This window comes from Panulirus ornatus, chromosome 7 (genome assembly GCF_036320965.1).
Source record: "Panulirus ornatus isolate Po-2019 chromosome 7, ASM3632096v1, whole genome shotgun sequence".
NCBI classification, from domain to species: domain Eukaryota; kingdom Metazoa; phylum Arthropoda; class Malacostraca; order Decapoda; family Palinuridae; genus Panulirus; species Panulirus ornatus.
Window position 1 is genome coordinate 46412493 of NC_092230.1, and position 19101 is coordinate 46431593.

The 19101-nt window shown below is 38.8% G+C and overlaps 1 protein-coding gene across 1 annotated transcript in view; it reads right to left on the reverse strand.

The window, feature by feature from the left end:
• Positions 1-1400: 1400 nt before the first annotated feature.
• LOC139749599 (uncharacterized) overlaps positions 1401-19101 on the reverse strand; it is a 36237-nt gene continuing 18536 nt past the window's right edge. The window contains exons 5-9 of the mRNA XM_071663709.1: positions 10438-10663; positions 8852-8998; positions 8607-8734; positions 4073-4192; positions 1401-2410 (exon numbers count right to left, since the gene is read on the reverse strand). Of these exons, the coding sequence (XP_071519810.1) occupies positions 1751-2410; positions 4073-4192; positions 8607-8734; positions 8852-8998; positions 10438-10663 (1281 nt within the window). The 3' untranslated portion in view covers positions 1401-1750. The remainder of the gene's footprint in view (positions 2411-4072; positions 4193-8606; positions 8735-8851; positions 8999-10437; positions 10664-19101) is intronic.

Here is a 19101-nt window from a genome sequence, read left to right on the forward strand (position 1 = left end):
AGGCGTGGGCTATTGATAGAGTTGTGCGCAGGAGGATGGATGTGCTGGAAATGAGATGTTTGAGGACAATGTGTGGTGTGAGGTGGTTTGATCGAGTGAGTAACGTAAGGGTAAGAGAGATGTGTGGAAATAAAAAAGAGCGTGGTTGAGAGAGCAGAAGAGGGTGTTTTGAAGTGGTTTGGGCACATGGAGAGGATGAGTGAGGAAAGATTGACCAAGAGGATATATGTGTCGGAGGTGGAGGGAACAAGGAGAAGAGGGAGACCAAATTGGAGGTGGAAAGATGGAGTGAAAAAGATTTTGTGTGATCGGGGCCTGAACATGCAGGAGGGTGAAAGGAGGGCAAGGAATAGAGTGAATTGGAGCGATGTGGTATACCGGGGTTGACGTGCTGTCAGTGGATTGAAGCAAGGCATGTGAAGCGTCTGGGGTAAACCATGGAAAGCTGTGTAGGTATGTATATTTGCGTGTGTGGACGTATGTATATACATGTGTATGGGGGGGGGTTGGGCCATTTCTTTCGTCTGTTTCCTTGCGCTACCTCGCAAACACGGGAGACAGCGACAAAGTATAATAAAAAAAAATATATAATAATAATAATATACTAATCGGTATCTGTCAGGTTAGGGAAGCATAATGAGATATTTTGCGTGATTATTTCAAGTACAGAAGCGTTTCATGTCTCATATTTCAGTGGTAAAACAAAAAAAGATTTTGGCTAAAAAAGAAAATATTGCCTGCAATTTTTGTTAGGGTTATAGATTTTCATGAAAACCAGTTCAAATATTATTTTTCATGCTGAATTATAATCTGGGGTTGAAATATTTGTTAAGAAATATTAAGGCCTGTAAATAAGTAATTAATGAATATTCTTTTGGATGACTTTGTGATTCTTTAGTTCATCTTTATTGGGTATCTGTTGGCTTAGGGAAGCATTTGATTTCCCATGGTTATTTCAAGTATAAAAGCACTTATGTCATATAATTCCACCTCATGATCTCCCAAGATTACTCTTCCTCATTTCCTCTCTACCAATAGAAGTTATCTTTTTTCTTTTTTTCTTTTTTTTTCTGTCTCCCGCGTTTTACGTGTTTATATTTCCTTATCAGATAATTCCTTGAAACCTCATCCTTTCTTGTCATCGAGTTCAAAAACTGTACTATTCTGTTGTATTTGTTTCTCGTTTTTGCGTGCTTTTCCCATTCATTTTTTTATATTTCTGCTCCAAAATTTTGTAGTTTTGTAAATGTTTTACTGTCCAAAAGAAACTTTAGAATTACAAAACAGTCCAACTATTTGATTTGACATCAGACCATCTGGAATACATCTCCACCTTATGCCAGAAGAAGTTTTCAGTGTTCAAGCCTTCACAGTAATAACTATATAGGGAAAGTAATTAGTGAAAAATTAATTCTTTATTCAATCTCATATATTTAACAGGTTTCATCTGCATGATAAAGGAAGACTGGTAAACTAAATACTATTGTGTATAAATAAATATTATATAAAAATAATACAAATTCCAGGATAACCTGTTATTGCATATGGTGTTTCCTGCACCTATGTTGTTTATGATGAATATGTCCTGTCAAAAATCAGATGCTGATAATGTTTAGCAGAGCAAGTGCATAAACAAAACATCATCCAACTGTAGAAACTACACCTTACTGTAATGACCACACGTTTTTGTCACATGACTAGAAAATCTTACATCTCAAATTTCTTGTATGTTTGTATCAGCTCATAACACCTACTCTTGTCCTTGTGGCTGCTGATATGCAGTATCTTGTAAACTAGTACCCAAAATCTGGGGATCATAGGAAACACTTGAGAGGAAAACTTGGGCTTGCATGTCAGATGAACGAGAAGTGTTGCTTGTTCTATTGCTTATCAAATGTTCTTGCTGCTGAGCCTGTCCTACAGTAACAATATGAAGCTGCTGAGCATTCTGTAAGTGGTGTGCATGTTGCTGTTGTTGAGATACAGCACCAAGGTAATTTTCACCTCCACATGCTGGCTGACCAAGGTTACTATTCATTTGTGATGCACTCTGAGCTTGTTGGAAGAGTGATGGCTTCTTCTCAGCAATAAAGCATGTGGCATCTGGCTGCTGAAGTGAATCCAGGCCTCGATTCAGCTGGGTGCTTGTAGCATTCATATTGCAGTCTTTAGTCTGAACTGCAGGAAGTGACTGAGTGCTGTTCTGCTGGTGGAATGTTGCATTTGTATGGCTGGCAAGATGACGACTTAGATTGGATTCTTGAACAAACAATTTATTGCATATGTGACACTTGTGTGACTTGGATAGAGCTGACTGCTGGTGTTGACTGTGATGAGCTGTCATTTGTTGATGGTTCACAAAGTCTTGGCCACACACAGTACATTTCAGGGAATTCTGACGTTCATGACTCTGAATGAAGAAAAATACATTTAAATTCTTGGAAATTTTCTATGGTAATTTCTGAAGATGGTTATAAAACACAACAACATTCAATTATTTCTATGATACAACAAAAAGTAGAAATGTATTGCTCACCCAAATTACAACCATTTCCACTACAGTAGAAAAAGTAAATTGATTAATACTGCTGTCTATGCTGTATCTTTGTAACATCTTTTTAACTTTAATAAAATGGGGTAAAGCAAATGAGCAGATATAGCCTTTCAGCTTACCTTCACAATCCTTGACCCACATTCAAACAGCTTACATGTTAATATAAGCACAACAATTGTTCATTCTCCACATTTAAGTGTCTTTGAAAAGGGAAATTAACATTTAAATTTACACCTTCCCTTTCAAGCACAAGACTAATGCATCCCCATGATCAAAATCATTCCTGTCATCTGCAACAATTCTCTCTCTTTTGCAGCCTATATCTTGCTGCACCTTCAACAACAGTATTACCAAAATATATCTTTATATTTTTTCTCACCTTTTGCCATTCTGCATTTAGTTTCTCCTAGTAGCTCTTCACACATGACTAAACTCACCCTTTTTCACCAGCCTCTTCTTACCCATATCAATTCTTCCTTTCTGAAAGCCTCTACAAATCTCTCTCCCCACCACCACCTCTAAGAGTCTCTCTTGCACGCCTGTCAATCGGTACGTAATCCAACAATGCCCGCTCACCATCTCTGCTATTCCACATAACACTTTTTCAACCAGTTATTCCCAATCACCAGTCCTTTACCAGCACACAGCTCTACAAGCTGTTCAAGATTTCCATTCAACTTATCAAATACCCCATACCTCCCAGTTATACCCTCAACTGCCACATTACCCACTTTTGCATTCACATCACCCATCACTAATACCTGATCTCTCACATCAAAACTACTGATGCACTCACTCAGTTCCTCCTAAAATATCTCTCTCCCTCAGTCATCTCATCATCAAGTGCATAAGCAGTAATAATCACCTACTTCTCGGATTCCACTTTCATTTTTACCTACATCAGTCTATGGTCCACTTCTTTACAGTATTTCATACATTCCCACAATTCCTCCTTTAGCAAAAACGCTTTCCATTCCTTAGCTCTTGTCCTCACTATAATCTCTGATCTTACCCCACCCCCACAAAATATAAAAAGACATCCCCAAACCATTCTTCCCCCTTAACTTTGAGCCTTGTTCCACTCAGAGTTAGAACATCCAGAATTCTTTCCTCAAACATACTATCTATCTCTCCCTTATCTTGATTATATCCACACACTTTCAGATACCCTACCCTGAGCCTACAGGGAGGATGCAAACTCTTTGCTTGGCTCCCTCTTTTACAACTTTTAGAATGATGTGGTATACTAGGGTCAGTGGACTGAATTAGGGAACTGTGGTTTCGGTACCTTACAAATAATAACTAAAGAGTGGATGTGGCCTTTCTTCATCTGTTCATGGCACAATCCCACTAAGGTTGGACAAGGCGATCAAGTATGAACAAGAAAAAAACATACTTATTCTCCATTTCCCACATTAGGGAGGAAGAATCAGGAACAGACTACAAAATGGCCCCATTGGAATAATAATTTGAAAAAATCCTACTATTCAAAGTTGTGTTCAAGGACAATGTACATACAGCAACATGTCTCTTAAGCAAGCTGGGTGTAGCAAATTTCTTGTTGCAAACATGGCATGTTGGAAGCATAGGATTCTTGCCAGAACCATCGTGCAGTCGCTGATGACGTCCCAGGGAATCCTGCCAGGAAAAGTATAGCAAGTTACTTGGGCTATGATGACCCGTGGAATACTTGATGATGCACAATTATTAGGATTTTTTCTTCTATTATGATTTGGAATAGAAATTGTTTCAGTGCTCAAAATAAATAGTGTGATCAAATGAACCAAGCAACCAGAAATATCAGTTACTAAAAAAGCAAAGCATATGGTTTCCTTCTGTTGATTATCTTCAAAGGCCAAACTTATCAATTTTCCCATGGGCTGTCAGCCATATATCCCATAAATGCTGTTATCTCTCATGCCTATTTTGCTGTATTCCTTTAATCTTACCTTTACCTGCTTTTCTACTTCTAATTTTATACCCTCACGAGGGAACAGGCATCAGAGATATAGATAGATAAACATGTTTACTCACAAGGGCCTTTATGTATTCCTATTATGAGAGACTTCATGATTTTACATGCAATCTTATTTTTTATAGAACTGTACAAACAATCGCAAAATGTTTCAGTAAATACTCTAACCAAGATACAGAGTTATCTGGGAGATCTTTGGGCACCTTAAAAGTTTTTAGGTTTACAAATTAGCAATTTGAAATGAAATGATAAAGTTAATAAGAAAACTAGAAGGTTTTACAGTAGAAGTACTGCATGTGTGAAGGTATGAGTGAGTGGTATGAAATATATCTGGAAGTGCATCAAGCATTAAGACTGTGACGTCACCATGTTTATTTAAAGCTTTTATGAAGGGTACATTATTTGATGGAAGAGTGAGGTGGGGTGATAGTATTGTAATACTTAATCAAATCCCTAAAGTCCAGATGACACAAAGTTTTTACCAATTGGACAAAAAAGTTTTCAAATTCTGAATTCTTTATAGAATGAACAAAATGTATGTAAAAGAAAATGTACAAACTAGTAAAAAAAAGGTGAACTTTACAAAAAATTCTCAAACTTACCCACAAACTCTTTAAAGTTACTAATCACATATTCGCATATAAAATGACATATGTTTACATATTTATGTACACCAGAATTTAATTTTAGAGAGTGGTAGTCTTAAAAATTACCTATAACTGCCAAAGCAAATGTCAAAATACTGGGGAGGAATTTAAGCAAAGCTTACAAAAATTTGCACTCATGATGATTCCTGGAGCTTGTTACATAAGTCTTTATATGAATGACTCCTGGAGTTTAAGTAGGATGCTGGGATATGAGAAAGGTCGTGCCTGATGGGATGAACTTAATCTGCAAGTGGAAGAGCAAGGAGAGGTGTATGGATGGTATCCGCAAGTAAGGAGTGCAAGTGCTTGAGAGGTGTTCAAGAAAAAGTGGCAAGAGGTAAAGAGCTGAAAAGAGAGCAAATGTGAGGTAGGGCGGGTGAGCATTGATCAGCTTGAAAGATTGTATGAAAATGTGTTGAAAGGAGGCACATAATGTCAGAGTGAGGGAACATATGAAAGTAAGTGAAGTGGGCAGATAAGAAAGTGGGAACAGCCAAAAAGGAGTTAGGAGTATTTTAATGGACTGTTGAATGTCTTAAATGATACAGTGGTAGACATAACTGTGATGAGATGGTGTATGGAGAAAGGGAATTCTAACCCATAGTTTAGTAAAGAGAGAGATGTAGTTTCTGAAGAAAAGGGGTGATAACACTGTTGATTAGTCATTTAATGTCAGTCAGGCTATTCAATGTTTGTATAGCCCTGTTGAGGTGCCTTTGGACTGGCAGAATACTCCAACTGCAAAGATATGAATTTGTTGAGTATACATCGTAAGGTGTGTAATAGATTGGTGCTGAAAGAGTTGTGGCATGTACAAAACATCTGACTGGGAACAGAGCAGTGTGATTTTTGGAAAGATATAGGATATGTAGACCATATGTCTGCTTATATTTTAAGTGATAAAGACTTGGAGATAGAGTAAATTGTCAGAGGCATCTATGGACCTGGAGAAAGCATATGACAGGTATGATGAAGAGGATTTGCAGAAGGAAAGTTTTTATCAGCAGAGTAAGGCATGTGTGGATAGAAAGGGAGGAGGGAGAGTGGATCTTGGTGAAGGTAGGTATATATCGAATATGTGTGATGTTACCACAGTCGTTTTAATCTGTTTATGGACATGGTGAAGAAGTGAATATAGGGGTTGTAGAGCAAAGGGCAGATCTATGATATACTGAGGATGGGAAGCATAAGAGGAAAATCAGTTGTTGTTTGCATATGACACAGCTCTGGGGGTGACAAATTATGAAAAAAGGTAAATAAGTGCAGCACTATTATCAGGCAGGACAGCTTGAATGTAAATTTGAAAGGGGAAGACATATGAAGAGGAGTACTTAGGCATCTAAGAATGGAGATGGCAACAGATGGAACCACAGGGGCTGAACTTAGTCAAAGAATGGAGGTGAGGGACACAATTTGAGGTGCAGAGGACTGTGGAGAGAAAGAGGTCAGTGTCTTTTAGGGCAAAGATGGACAATGTTGTATGGATGTGAGTCTTGGTCCCTGAATGCAAAGGAAATGAAAAGGAAGAACATGTTGGAATTGAAATGTGTGACGACAGTATGCAGTGTGAGGTGGACTAATCTTATTAATCATATTAAGGAAAGGTTTAGTCTAATTGCGAGAGCTGATCAGGGTGTGCTGAAATGGTTCAGACAACTAGGTGATAAACAAAGAAAGAATAACTTACAGAAGTTATGAGTCAGATGGACAAAAGGAGACAGGGCTTGAGCATTCTGGAGTGTTATAGGCATGCATGAGACAATGTATTAAATCAATGTGGTGTATGGGGGTGAAATGTGCTGTGAAGTGGTGAACCATGGTATATGAAGCAGTCAAGGAAAACTATGGAACAGTCTGTGGCACTTGAATGTGAGCGGTAGGCTCTACTCTTGGTATATTATGGACATAGGACAAATGAAGCTGTTCTTTTTCTGTTCCTGAAGATACTTCACTATGGCAGGAAAAGAAGCTGTGCATTTTTAAAAACAAACCTTGGGGCTAAATTAAGTCATATCAATATGGAAAATGTGAATAAGAGCAAGGTTATTAGGTTCAGTAGCATGGAGGGACAAGTTGATTGGGAGGTAAGTTTGAATGGAGTAAAACTGGAAGAAGTGAAGTGTTTTAGATATCTGGGAGTGGATTTAGCAGCGGATGGAACCATGGAAGTGGAAGTAAGTCACAGGGTGGGGGAGGGGACGAGGGTTCTGGGAGCGTTGAAGAATGTGTGGAAGGCGAAAACATTATCTCGGAAAGCAAAAATGGGTATGTTTGGGGGAATAGTGGTTCCAACAATGTTATATGGTGGCAAGGCATGGGCTATAGATAGGGTTGTGCGGAGGAGAGTGGATGTGTTGGAAGTGAAATGTTTGAGAACAGTGTGTGGTGTGAGGTGGTTTGATCGAGTAAGTAATGAAAGGGTGAGAGAGATGTGTGGTAATAAATGGTGTGAGGTGGTTTGATCGAGTAAGTAATGAAAGGGTGAGAGAGATGTGTGGTAATAAAAAGAGTGTGGTTGTGAGAGAGTTGTGGTCTGGTCACATGGAGAGAATGAGTGAGGAAAGACTGACAAAGAGGATATATGTGTCAGAGGTGGAGGGAACGAGGAGAAATGGGAGACCATACTGGAGGAGGAAGGATGGCGTGAAAAAGATTTTGAGCGATCGGGGCCTGAACATACAAGAAGTGAAAGGCGTGCAAGGAATTGAGTGAATTGGAACGATGTGGTATACTGGGGTCGACGTGCTGTCAATGGATTGAACCAAGGCATGTGAAGCATCTTTGGTAAACCATGGAAAGTTTTGTGGGGCCTGGATGTGGAAAGGGAGCTGTGGTTTCGGTGCATTACACATGATAGATAGAGAGTGAGTGTGAATGAATGTGGCCTTCATCGTCTTTTCCTAGCACTACCTCATGCCCGCGCAGGGGGAGGGGGGGGTGCCCTTTCATGTGTGGCAGGATGTAGACGGGAATGGATGAAGGCAGCATGTGCGAATAAGTACGTGTATATATGTATATGTATGTACACAGTGAAATGTATAGGTATGTGTATGTGCGTGTGTGGGCGTTTACATATATACATGTGTATGTGGGTGAGTTGGGCCATTCTTTTGTCTGTTTCCTTGTGTTACCTCGCTAACGCAGAAAACAGCAACAACGTATAATAAACAAAAGAATATGTAAATGAATTTTAATATGGTCTGCCTCTTACAAGCTTTTTATTCCTTCAATCATATTTTACTTAGTACTCACTCTTCCTGCCAGGGTCGCTTGTCAATTGAACTCTTATGAAGACTTCTTTGGTAAGTCCTCTTAGCATTAATGCTCCTAACAAGAGTGAAGTAGTTTTGTATATATTCTGCATGCAATACTCACACGTGTTCTGGTATACTGACAGAGATTTTAAAATGAACAGTAATACATGAAATACCTGTGAGGTAAACTGGCGGCCACATACAGAGCAGACTAATTCCCCAGTATGAGCCTTCATGTGAGCACGTAACTTATATTTTGTCACGTAAGAGCGGCCACACACACTGCATACCCAAGGACGACTTCCTGGCATTGAAAAAGGAAGCTTAAAATACAGTCTCACTCTGCTTTTTATCAAAATCCTATAACTGCCCTTACTGCACATTTGTAAGTTATATTCATACATTTGTTGAATTAACTTACCTGTATGTTGTGCCTTGTGTGTGTCTCGCGTAAACTTGAGGGCAAAGGACTGGCCACATATATCACAGGTGAAGGGCTTGTTTGTGGCATGAGTAGCTAGGTGCGTCTGCAAGGAACTTCGGAGCCCAAACCCTCGGTGACACACATCTTTGAGATGAAACTGAATACTAGCACCTTTTTTTGCTATATTAGGGTAAATAATTTTGTATTCATGATGCTACAAATAATGAAGCGTAATGTAAATATAACCCAATATTCAACTTAGCTACAAGGAAGAGGAAAAGTAAGGTAATAAGATTGATGGTATGCAAGTATGAGGGGTAGCAATAAAAATGCAGTATGCAGGGTTATGTGAAAACCATAACACACAGGAAAAATGTCATGGGTACTTCTGGATGGTAGATAGCATTTAGCCACTCAATGTAAGTTAAGTAAGGAAGTGTGTAATTATTGTACCTATTTGTAGAGTACAGGGATGGAGTTCAACAGTTCTGGGATCCATTCTCTTTAATGTGCTTTGCTATATATCTACATCTTTTTCATTCTGGTTTGCATTTCCCATATAAAGAGGTAGAAAGAAGTATAAGAACAACCTCATTTTGTTCAATTCTCCTTTCTAGCTGTTTTGAATGATGCAACTAAACCACAGCCAACCCCTTGGTTCTGCAAACTGAAAGCATGTTGCCCCTTGTATACCTTATCACTCTAATTTCCTTTACTGCATGCATGCCTCTCATCCTCCTGCGCGTTCAGGCCCCAATAACTTAAAGCTCTTAGAACCTTCAACCCCTCTCCCACCCTGTGACTCGCTTCCACTTCCATTCGCTGCTAAGTCCACTCTCAGATATCTAAAACACTTCACTTCCTACAATTTTTCTCCATTCAAACACATCCCAACTAACTTGTCCCTCAACCCTGCTGAACCTAATAACCCTGCCTTTTTCCTTGGAAACTTCTCTGTAGAGCTTAAGGGTTTTAGACGTAAAGCCTTCATTAGTGACTCTGGCTTGGCTGCCAGTTGTGAAGGTGGCCAACCACTTTTTGTGATTACTGTGGAGAGTTGTGTCTGGTATCTTTTGTGTGAAGATATGTTACAGGACAGATGTCAAATGCCTTGTTGATGTATTCTGCTATCAATACTGTGCATGAAGGGGGTTGTGGGTACTTGAAGCCATCTAGGATGTACATTGTTTAAGGTCCAAGTAAGGTATTGGAGTGATTGGTTTTAAAGACATGTTGCATAAATGTAAGTGGGATAATTTGTTTGATTCTACTGCGGACCAGTTTTTCAGTAAGTATGATTATTGAAGAAAGTGATACTAGGTAGTAAAAGGAAGGGTAGCTGGATGGATCTGATGGTTTTAGAATTAGTACCATAGTCCTGCATAGTAAATGTAGCTGGTTTCCTGAGACTTGCGACAATAGTGCAGAAGTTTTGATTATGTATTTTTTGATAAGAATATATTACAGAAACTTTATTGAAAAATTACCTGAAATGATGAATAAACTACTACAGTTACGCTTGTCCATATTTGATTTTACCACAAAACCCTTATCTATTAAATCTGAGCATTCTTAATTCTTACAGCAAGAGAACTGCCGTTGATGTGCAGGTATGAGACATGTAAGGCGATGTTTTTGGAGGTAGGATGCAGTACTGAAAGTCTTCCCACAATTGTTGCAACCCCACGGTCTCTCCCCAGTGTGAGTCCGATGATGCTGTTTCAACTTAAGGAGGCGGTTGAATACTTTTCCACAAACCACACACTCCAAACCCTTTCCTCCAACAGAGCGACGAATTTCAAGAGGAATCTGAAAATTTATATCAATATGTATTTACCATTGAAAAGTCAATTTCATTTCAATAAAGATATGTCAAAGATATGATGGTAAACGATAATGGACACAGCAGTCTGGGTAGGAAGAAGGATTATAGACAAATGGAAACAGAAACTGCCCGCTGAAGGAAAGCCATATATAATCAATATACCTCCCAAACAAGGACTAGATGGTATGCGAAAAAGTTAGGTATAGGAATAATTCTGTGTGTGGGAGATATAGTTGTGCACCATATGAGTATTTCTGATCAATTTGCAAACATTTTCAATTAAAAAGCTACCTCAATCATGTAGTACTTCTTTTTGACTTAACTCATAATCACCTTACTCACATATCATTTTACTGATCAATCCTTTCAATACACTGTAGTCCCAGTTTTCCAAACCCTATCAAGAAAAAGTTAAAAAAGTCAATTATAAACTTCTAAGCTCAGTTCATGAAATAAAATGCTCAATTGTGATATCTAATCCTAAATCCTATTTTTGTGTATTCTGTGTTACATTTCTATGCTTGCAGTTATATTTCAATAATCTTTTTTCATACTTGTTTGCAGGTTCCCATATTGGTGAGAGTGCCAGAATCAACCACAGAAACATACAAGAGATGAGGCCCTGAGAGTGCTGACTTCCTTCTTCATGCCGCACAAATAGGTAATTATGTTTGAAGTATCTTACTCATTTAAAATATATATAGAATTAGCAAAAGCCTTTTAATTCACAAATAATAACTTATGAAGAGGTTTAAGCTCATGCCCAGAGATTAATTCTACTTTACAAGATCAGCTCCACTTCCTGCCCACTAGACTGTGTGCACAATTCCATTACCTAACTATACCATGCCTCCAGCAACCCCCTTCTGCCAATACCTCTTGCCTGCCAGGCTGAAAGCAACTACATGGCATCATTATCCACTCACCCACCCTTCCCCATCTTTTACACCTACATATCATTTTTCATCTAAAAATACATACTAACAAAAAATATTGGATTTACCCTGAAATAGCAGCCAACAATAATTGCTGTGTTCTTAGATATTGGTGGCCAACAACAGTTGATGTGTTACATTTTCCCACCTCTGTTTACAAATTCAGTTGATGTATCATACCTTAAACAGCCTATAGAGGTCTCTGTCTCTTTTACTGCAGAGAAGGACACAAAAAAATCTGCTATCTGCAGTAACCCTACAATCATAAAGTGCACAGTAATTCACCTGAAGATTGTGCATAAAAGGAGACCCCATAGAAAATAAGTAGTTTGTGGATGATATAAGGCATTAGGAAGAACACTTATGTATCATTTGATAAAGAAAAAGAAGAGGAATAACAGGAGAAATGTAAAGAAAGTGATTTCAGTGAGATTGTGAAAGGAGAAGAAGGTGTCCCTCGTGTACTTGAGCTTTGGGAAGAAATTACACAGCAATCGCGCCTAATTTCATCAATGTGATTCTCAGGTAATGGAGGACTTTGGTAGCATGTGATAGGAAAAAAGCTAAAATATTTCCTGGAAAAATCATCTCAAATATCATCCCCAGACATCCAAGCCAATCAACCTCCTCCCACTTGCATGTAGCGCCAAGAAAAAGATGAAGAAAAATACTCACTCACGTACACACCTATACATACATACAAATACATACATACATATATATACATGTACATATTCATACCTTGCTCACCTTCATCCATTCCCAACACCACCCGACCTCACAGGAAACAGCAAATGTATTAAGGAAAAGAAAAAATAACATATACATTCTCTTCTCCCTCACACCCGATCGCCGCTCCCATGTCAGTGAGGTAGTATAAGGAAACAGGCAAAAAAAGCCACATACGCTCATATCCATACATGATCTGTCATGAGTAATGCACTGAAACCACAGTTTCCTATCCATATCCAGGCCTCACAAATCTTTCCATAGTTTACCCCGGACTTTTCAACTGCCTTGATTCAGTCCACTGACAGCATGTTGACCCCAGTATACCACATTGATCCAATTCATTCTATTCTGTGTATGCCCTTTATCCTCCTGCATGTCCAGGCCCCAATTGCTCAAAATCTCCATCCTTCCATCTCCAATTAAACCTCCTGGTTCTCCTTGTTCCCTCCATTTCTGAAACACATACCCTCTTTGTCAACCTTTCCTTACTGATTCTCTCCATATGTCCAAACCATTTGCACATATCCCTTCTAATTTCTCAACCACATTCTTTTTATTACCTTTTCATAACTTACTTGATCAAACACCACACCACATAGTCCTAAAACATTTCACTTCCAACACATCCACCCTCCAAACTCTATCTATAGCCTATGCCTTGCAAACAGAAAATAATGGAACCACTATTTCTTTAAACATAAGATGTGAAAGGTGAAATATGTCTACTTTTATCATAATTGTTTGTTACTTCCCACATGTCCAAGGCAGTGCAAGGAATAAACAATAGGCCTTATTGTTCACAAAAATCTATCCTTAAGTACCTCAAAATTGAGATTATCTAATTCTTTTGTGATTTTGAATACTTGTATCAGACCACCTCTTAATCTTTTTTTTACTAAACTTAATGGATTCAGACCTTTTATTAAACTCTTATAGGATTTGTTTCTCGAGTCAGGAATCATCTAGGTAGCTCGCCTCTGTACTCTATCCACTTTGTCTCAATAGGGTGACCAAAACTGAACACCATATTCCAGATAGGGATGCACTGGTAAGTGTAAATGCTGTGCCTCTGTATGAATTAAGAGTATGTTTGAAATAAGAGTGAGTATGAAGAGTAAGTAAAGGTTACAATACAAAGAAAGAAACATATCTTTCAATATACTCCATACACTTGCCACTCAATCTCTCTCACCCTTAATTTTTATGCGAGACATGTAATATTTATTAGTGAAGTCATGGTATTTATTACTATCGCTATGCCCATGTATCAAATAGAAGTACAGTAAGAAAAACTCAACATAAAGGAGACATCATTTCCATGTCTTCCTCTGTTATGTCAAATGCATCATTCACACCCCTTCTAGGCCAACACAAAGGTAACAATATACCCTTCTGTAGATTTTTTGTTACTTTTGAATGCTTTTTAGTCTTTTCAATTTTTCTTAAAGCTTCAGTTAAGGACAAAAGTTCATATCAAGGCCAGACCTTGACTGAAATACAAAGAGTTTAATGAAAGGGAAAAAGAAGAGACAAGGAAAAGTATTGAAAAATTTTGGAGGAAGTGATAAACCTGTCTTGTAAAAAGTGCCATGTCAGAGTTATTGGGAAAGACATGAAAGGATCAGGGGCTCCAAGCTTTGAGGTGTAGGGAAAGAAACATTATCAAAATGGTCCACCTTTAAGATGTGAGCGGCCACACAAAAGTCATATGACACAGCAGCTTGCCAAGTATTGCATGGTCTAGCTAGTGCTGAAGGTAAACAAGCAGCCAGCTCTCAGGAGCACAAACAAAAGAAATACCTAAAGAAAAGGGAAAGTGAACCAACATTGCAGCACAGGGAAAGTAGGTCAAGTTTTGAAGTAAGTCTGGGAGAGTCATTCAGTCAGACCACTTTTGATTCAACTCTGTCAAGTAAGGATGCAGAGCTAGAAACATCCCAGAAGTGAGGGCAGTCCGCCATACAAAGACAGATCAATCCTTTGAATAAACGGAGAAACTGTTAACAAGATAATATTTCAATATCTAAACAGGATTCCTGTTTTCTTAAAGGCACACTTAATTATTTCCATAATGTGGGGTTTCCAAGACAGGGTCCATCTTACTGGAATACCAAGTATATCCATAGGGTCAGAAGGTGGATCTCCTAATCTATCATTTCATAAAGGAAACAATATCTTCTATTTCCAATGTTTCCACACTCCATGATGGGATTTCCAATCTGTGTCCACCATGTAATGGTTAATGGAATATTAGTAAACAAGCACCAAATACAGTACTGCACTATACATATACCTGGAGCTAAAGTTCTCGTATTTTACAGTGGCAACGGGAATGGATGAAGGCAGCAAGTGTGAATATGCACATGTGTATATACGTATATGTCTGTGTATGTATATGTATGTATACGTTGAAATGTTTATTTTATTTTATTAAACTTTGTCGCTGTCTCCCGCGTTAGCGAGGTAGCGCAAGTAAATAGATGAAAGATTGGCCTAGCCCACCCACATACACATATATATACATACACTTCCACACACGCACATATACATACCTATACATTTCAACGTATACATATATATACATACGCAGATATACATACATACACATATACATAATCAATACTTGCCGCCTTTATTCATTCCCTTCGCCACTCCGCCACACATGAAATGACACGCCCCTCCTCCCACACGCGTGCATGGTAGCGCTAAGAAAAAACAACAAAGGCCACATTCGTTCACACTTAGTCTCTAGATGTTATATATAATGCACTGAAACCACAGCTCCCTTTCCACATCCAGGCCCCACAAAACTTTCCATGGTTTACCCCAGATGCTTCACATGCCCTGGTTCAATTCACTGACAGCACATCAACCCCGGTATACCACATCGTTCCAATTCACTCTATTCCTCGCACGCCTTTCACCCTCCTGCATGTTCAGGTCCTGATTGCCCAAAATCTTTTTCACTCCATCCTTCCACCTCCAATTTGGTCTCCCACTTCTCTTTTCCTCCACCTCTGACACATATATCCTCTTTGTCAATCTTTCCTCACTCATTCTCTCCATGTGACCAAACCATTTCAATACACCCTCTTCTGCTCTCTCAACCTTTCAGTTTTACCCATATCAATCAAGAGTTTACTTTCTTACATTCTATCACATACTCCCACAACTCCTGTTTCAGAAGTAGTGCTACTCCTTCCTTTGCTCCTGTCCTCTCACCAACCCCTGACTTTACTCCCAAAACATTCCCAAACCACTCTTCCCCTTAACCCTTGAGCTTCCTTTCACTCAGAGCCAAAACATCCAGGTTCCTTTCCTCAAACATACTACCTATCTCTCCTTTTTTCTCATCTTGGTTACATCCACACACATTTAGACACCCCAATCTGAGCCTTTGGGGAAGATGAGCACTCCCTGCGTGACTCCTTCTTGTTTCCCCTTTTACATCGAAATGTATAGGTATGTATATTTGTGTGTGGGGATGTTTATTTATATACACGTGTATGTGGGTGGGATGGGCCATTCTTTCATCTGTCTCCTTACGCTACCTTGCTGACACGGGAGACGATGACTAAGTATGATGATTGATAAAAAAAAAATATTCCTCCTACCTAGTGATCCTCATCAGTCTGGCATCAAACACAGGTAATACCTTCCAGCAATCTTGATTCTCTGCTAGAGGAAGCAAATTCAACTGTTCAAAACATCTGCAATGCTTCAATTTCTTCAACTTGTCTGCAAATGAATATAACACAGCCAACCAATGTACCAGAGGTTTCAGGGTATAGTCCAACCAAGAATATGGATTTTGATATGGGATATCTGAAAAGTGAATCCCACCTTCCTCTTGAGGGTATCTGTAAAAGGATATGAACAAAACCACACTACGATGAAAGATATTCTATAACTAGTGAGCAGTAAATTAAAGAAATCAAAGATTTGTGAGATGCTAATGACTACATAAAAAACTATGCTGCAAATCATAAACTGAACAGCAGTACACTAAATCACCTAAATTTTTGTTTTAGACAAAATTAGTTTCCTAGCTCTTCTCTTCCTCTCCTTAAATTTTCTTATATCTTCCTTCTACTGCAATTTCTTGTTTTCCAAAACTGTACTCTAAATCACACACTTCTCTTGCTCCCAAAACCTATGCACTTGCATTTATTACATATTTCATGAATTCCCATAAAACTCCCAATCATCTTATTCACCTCAATTTTTCCTTTCTTACCAGCTTCTCTGCACAGCCTTATCTACAGTCCATGCCTCGTGACCATATAATATTATTGGGAGTACTATTCCTTCAAACATAACCATTTTTGCCCTCTCAAATAATGTTCTTTATACCCTCACTTTCTTCAATGTTCCCAGAATCTTCATCCCCTCCTCCACTCACTTCCACTTCCAAGGTTCCATTTGCAGCCATGTCCACTCCCATATATCTAAAACACTTCACTTCCTCCATTCTATTTTACATCTCAATTAACTTGTCCCTCAACCCTACTGAACCTAATGTCCTTGCTTTATTTACATTTACTGTCAACTTTCTCCTTTCACACACTCCAAATTCAGTCACCAACTTCTGCAGCCACCAATGCTGTATCATTAGCAAAAAACAACTGACTCACTTCCCAGGCCCTATCATCCCCCACACACTGCATACTCACTCCTCTCTCCAAGACTTGCATTTACCTCCCCCACCACTCCAACCATTAACAAACTGAACAACCATGGAGATATCATACACCCCCAACACAGACTAACCTTCACTTGGAATCATTCAGTCTCCTCTCTTCCTACTCGTATACGAGCTTTACCCTTGATATAAAAAAAAAAACTTCATGCTTCTGACAACTTTCTTGCCACACCATAGATTCTTAAGATCTTCCACAAAGCAAGCACATCTATCAACCCTATCATAAGCCTTCTCCAGACCCATAAATGCCACTTACAAATCCATCTGTGTTTCTTTGCATTACACACACACACATTCTTCAAAGTAAACAAATTATCTACACTTCCTCTACCACTTCTCAAACCACACTGCTTCTCCCCAATCTGATGCTGTCTACATGCCTTCACCCTTTCAATCAATACCCTCCCATACAACTTACCAGGCATACTCAACAAACTTATACTTTTGTGGTTTGAACACTCACCTTCATCCTCTTTGCCTTTAAACAATGGCATTACATATGCATTCTGCCAATCCTCAGGCACCTCACCATGATCCATATGTACAATGAAAATCTTTATCAACCAATCAACAACACAGTCATTCCCTTTCTTAATACATTCACCTGCAATACCATCCACTCCAGCTGCCTCACCACACTTCATCTTACACAAAGCTTTCACCACCTCTTCTCTTTTCACCAAACCACTCTCCATTACTCTCTCACTTCGCATACCACCCTGAGTAAAACTTCCTTCTGCTGCCCTGTCATCAAATACATTTAGGAGTCCTTCAAAATGCTCACTTTGTTGTTACCTGTTATTTCTTTCCTTTTTGCCGCTTTCACTGATGTTTCCATTTGTTCTCTTATCTTTCACACATTATTTATCTCCTTCCAAAGCATATTCTTATTCTCCCAAAAGTTTACCAATACTCACTCAACCCAACTCGCATTTGCCTCTTTTTCAACTCCTGCACCTTCCTCTTGCCCTCCTGTGGCTTCTTCTTATACATTCCCTGATAATTTGCACTCCTTCCTTGTAAGTACCACCCACTAGCAACTTTACTTCTTCATCCCACCACTCATCACCCTTTCTAATCTGCCCACCTCTCATCTTTCATGTGCCACAAGCATCTCTTGCACATACCAACACTGCTTTCCTAAATTCCTCCTATTCCTTACCCACTCCCCTTTTCATTTACTCTCACCTTTTGTCATTCTAAACTCCATCTCTTCTGGTATTTCTTCACACAGGTCTCCTTTCCAAGCTCACTTACTCTCACCACTCTCTTCTCCCCAACACTGTTTCCTCTTTTTCAAAAACCCCTACTAATCTTTACCCTTGCCTTCACAAGACAGTGATCAGACAGCCCACCTTCTCCTCTCAGCACATTTACATCCAAAAGTCTCTCTTTTACACACCTATCAATTAATATGTAATCTAATAATGCCCGTTGATCATCTCTGCTACTCAAATATTTATACATATTTGGTATTTCATGACAGTTCATGTGCTCAGTAGTTATTTTGAAAGAATGAATATGGAAAGAATAATGAAAACATATTCAATATAAAAGAAGAGCTGAACAAGTATAGGAAGAAAGGAAGCCCAAATGTACAGTGGAAATAGAGCAAGAGGTTGTAGGTGATCAACAGATGCACCAATGCAGATAAACACAAAGATATGGTGCAAGAGGTTGTAGGTGATCAACAGATGCACAAATGCAGATAAACACAAAGATATGGTGCAGTATCAGCTTAGCCATGCCTTTCTGTTTCTTTATGGAACTAGACAAGTGGTATCCTTCCATTTCTTACACTTAGCAAAATTAAGACTGGTGCTTATAGTGATATGGAGCATTTTCTATTATCCTAAGATATTGAATAATGTAAGACCTGGGAAAATGCAGGTTAGACAGCCTAAAAATAAGTAAAAATCTTGTACAGAAATCAACAGAACTTATGGAAATCTATAACTTCCCCTTTCTGCCAAGATCTACCTTAAATTTCAAAGACATAGTTGAAATATACCAAATAAATACACAACTGAGCATCACACTAACATGCAAAAAA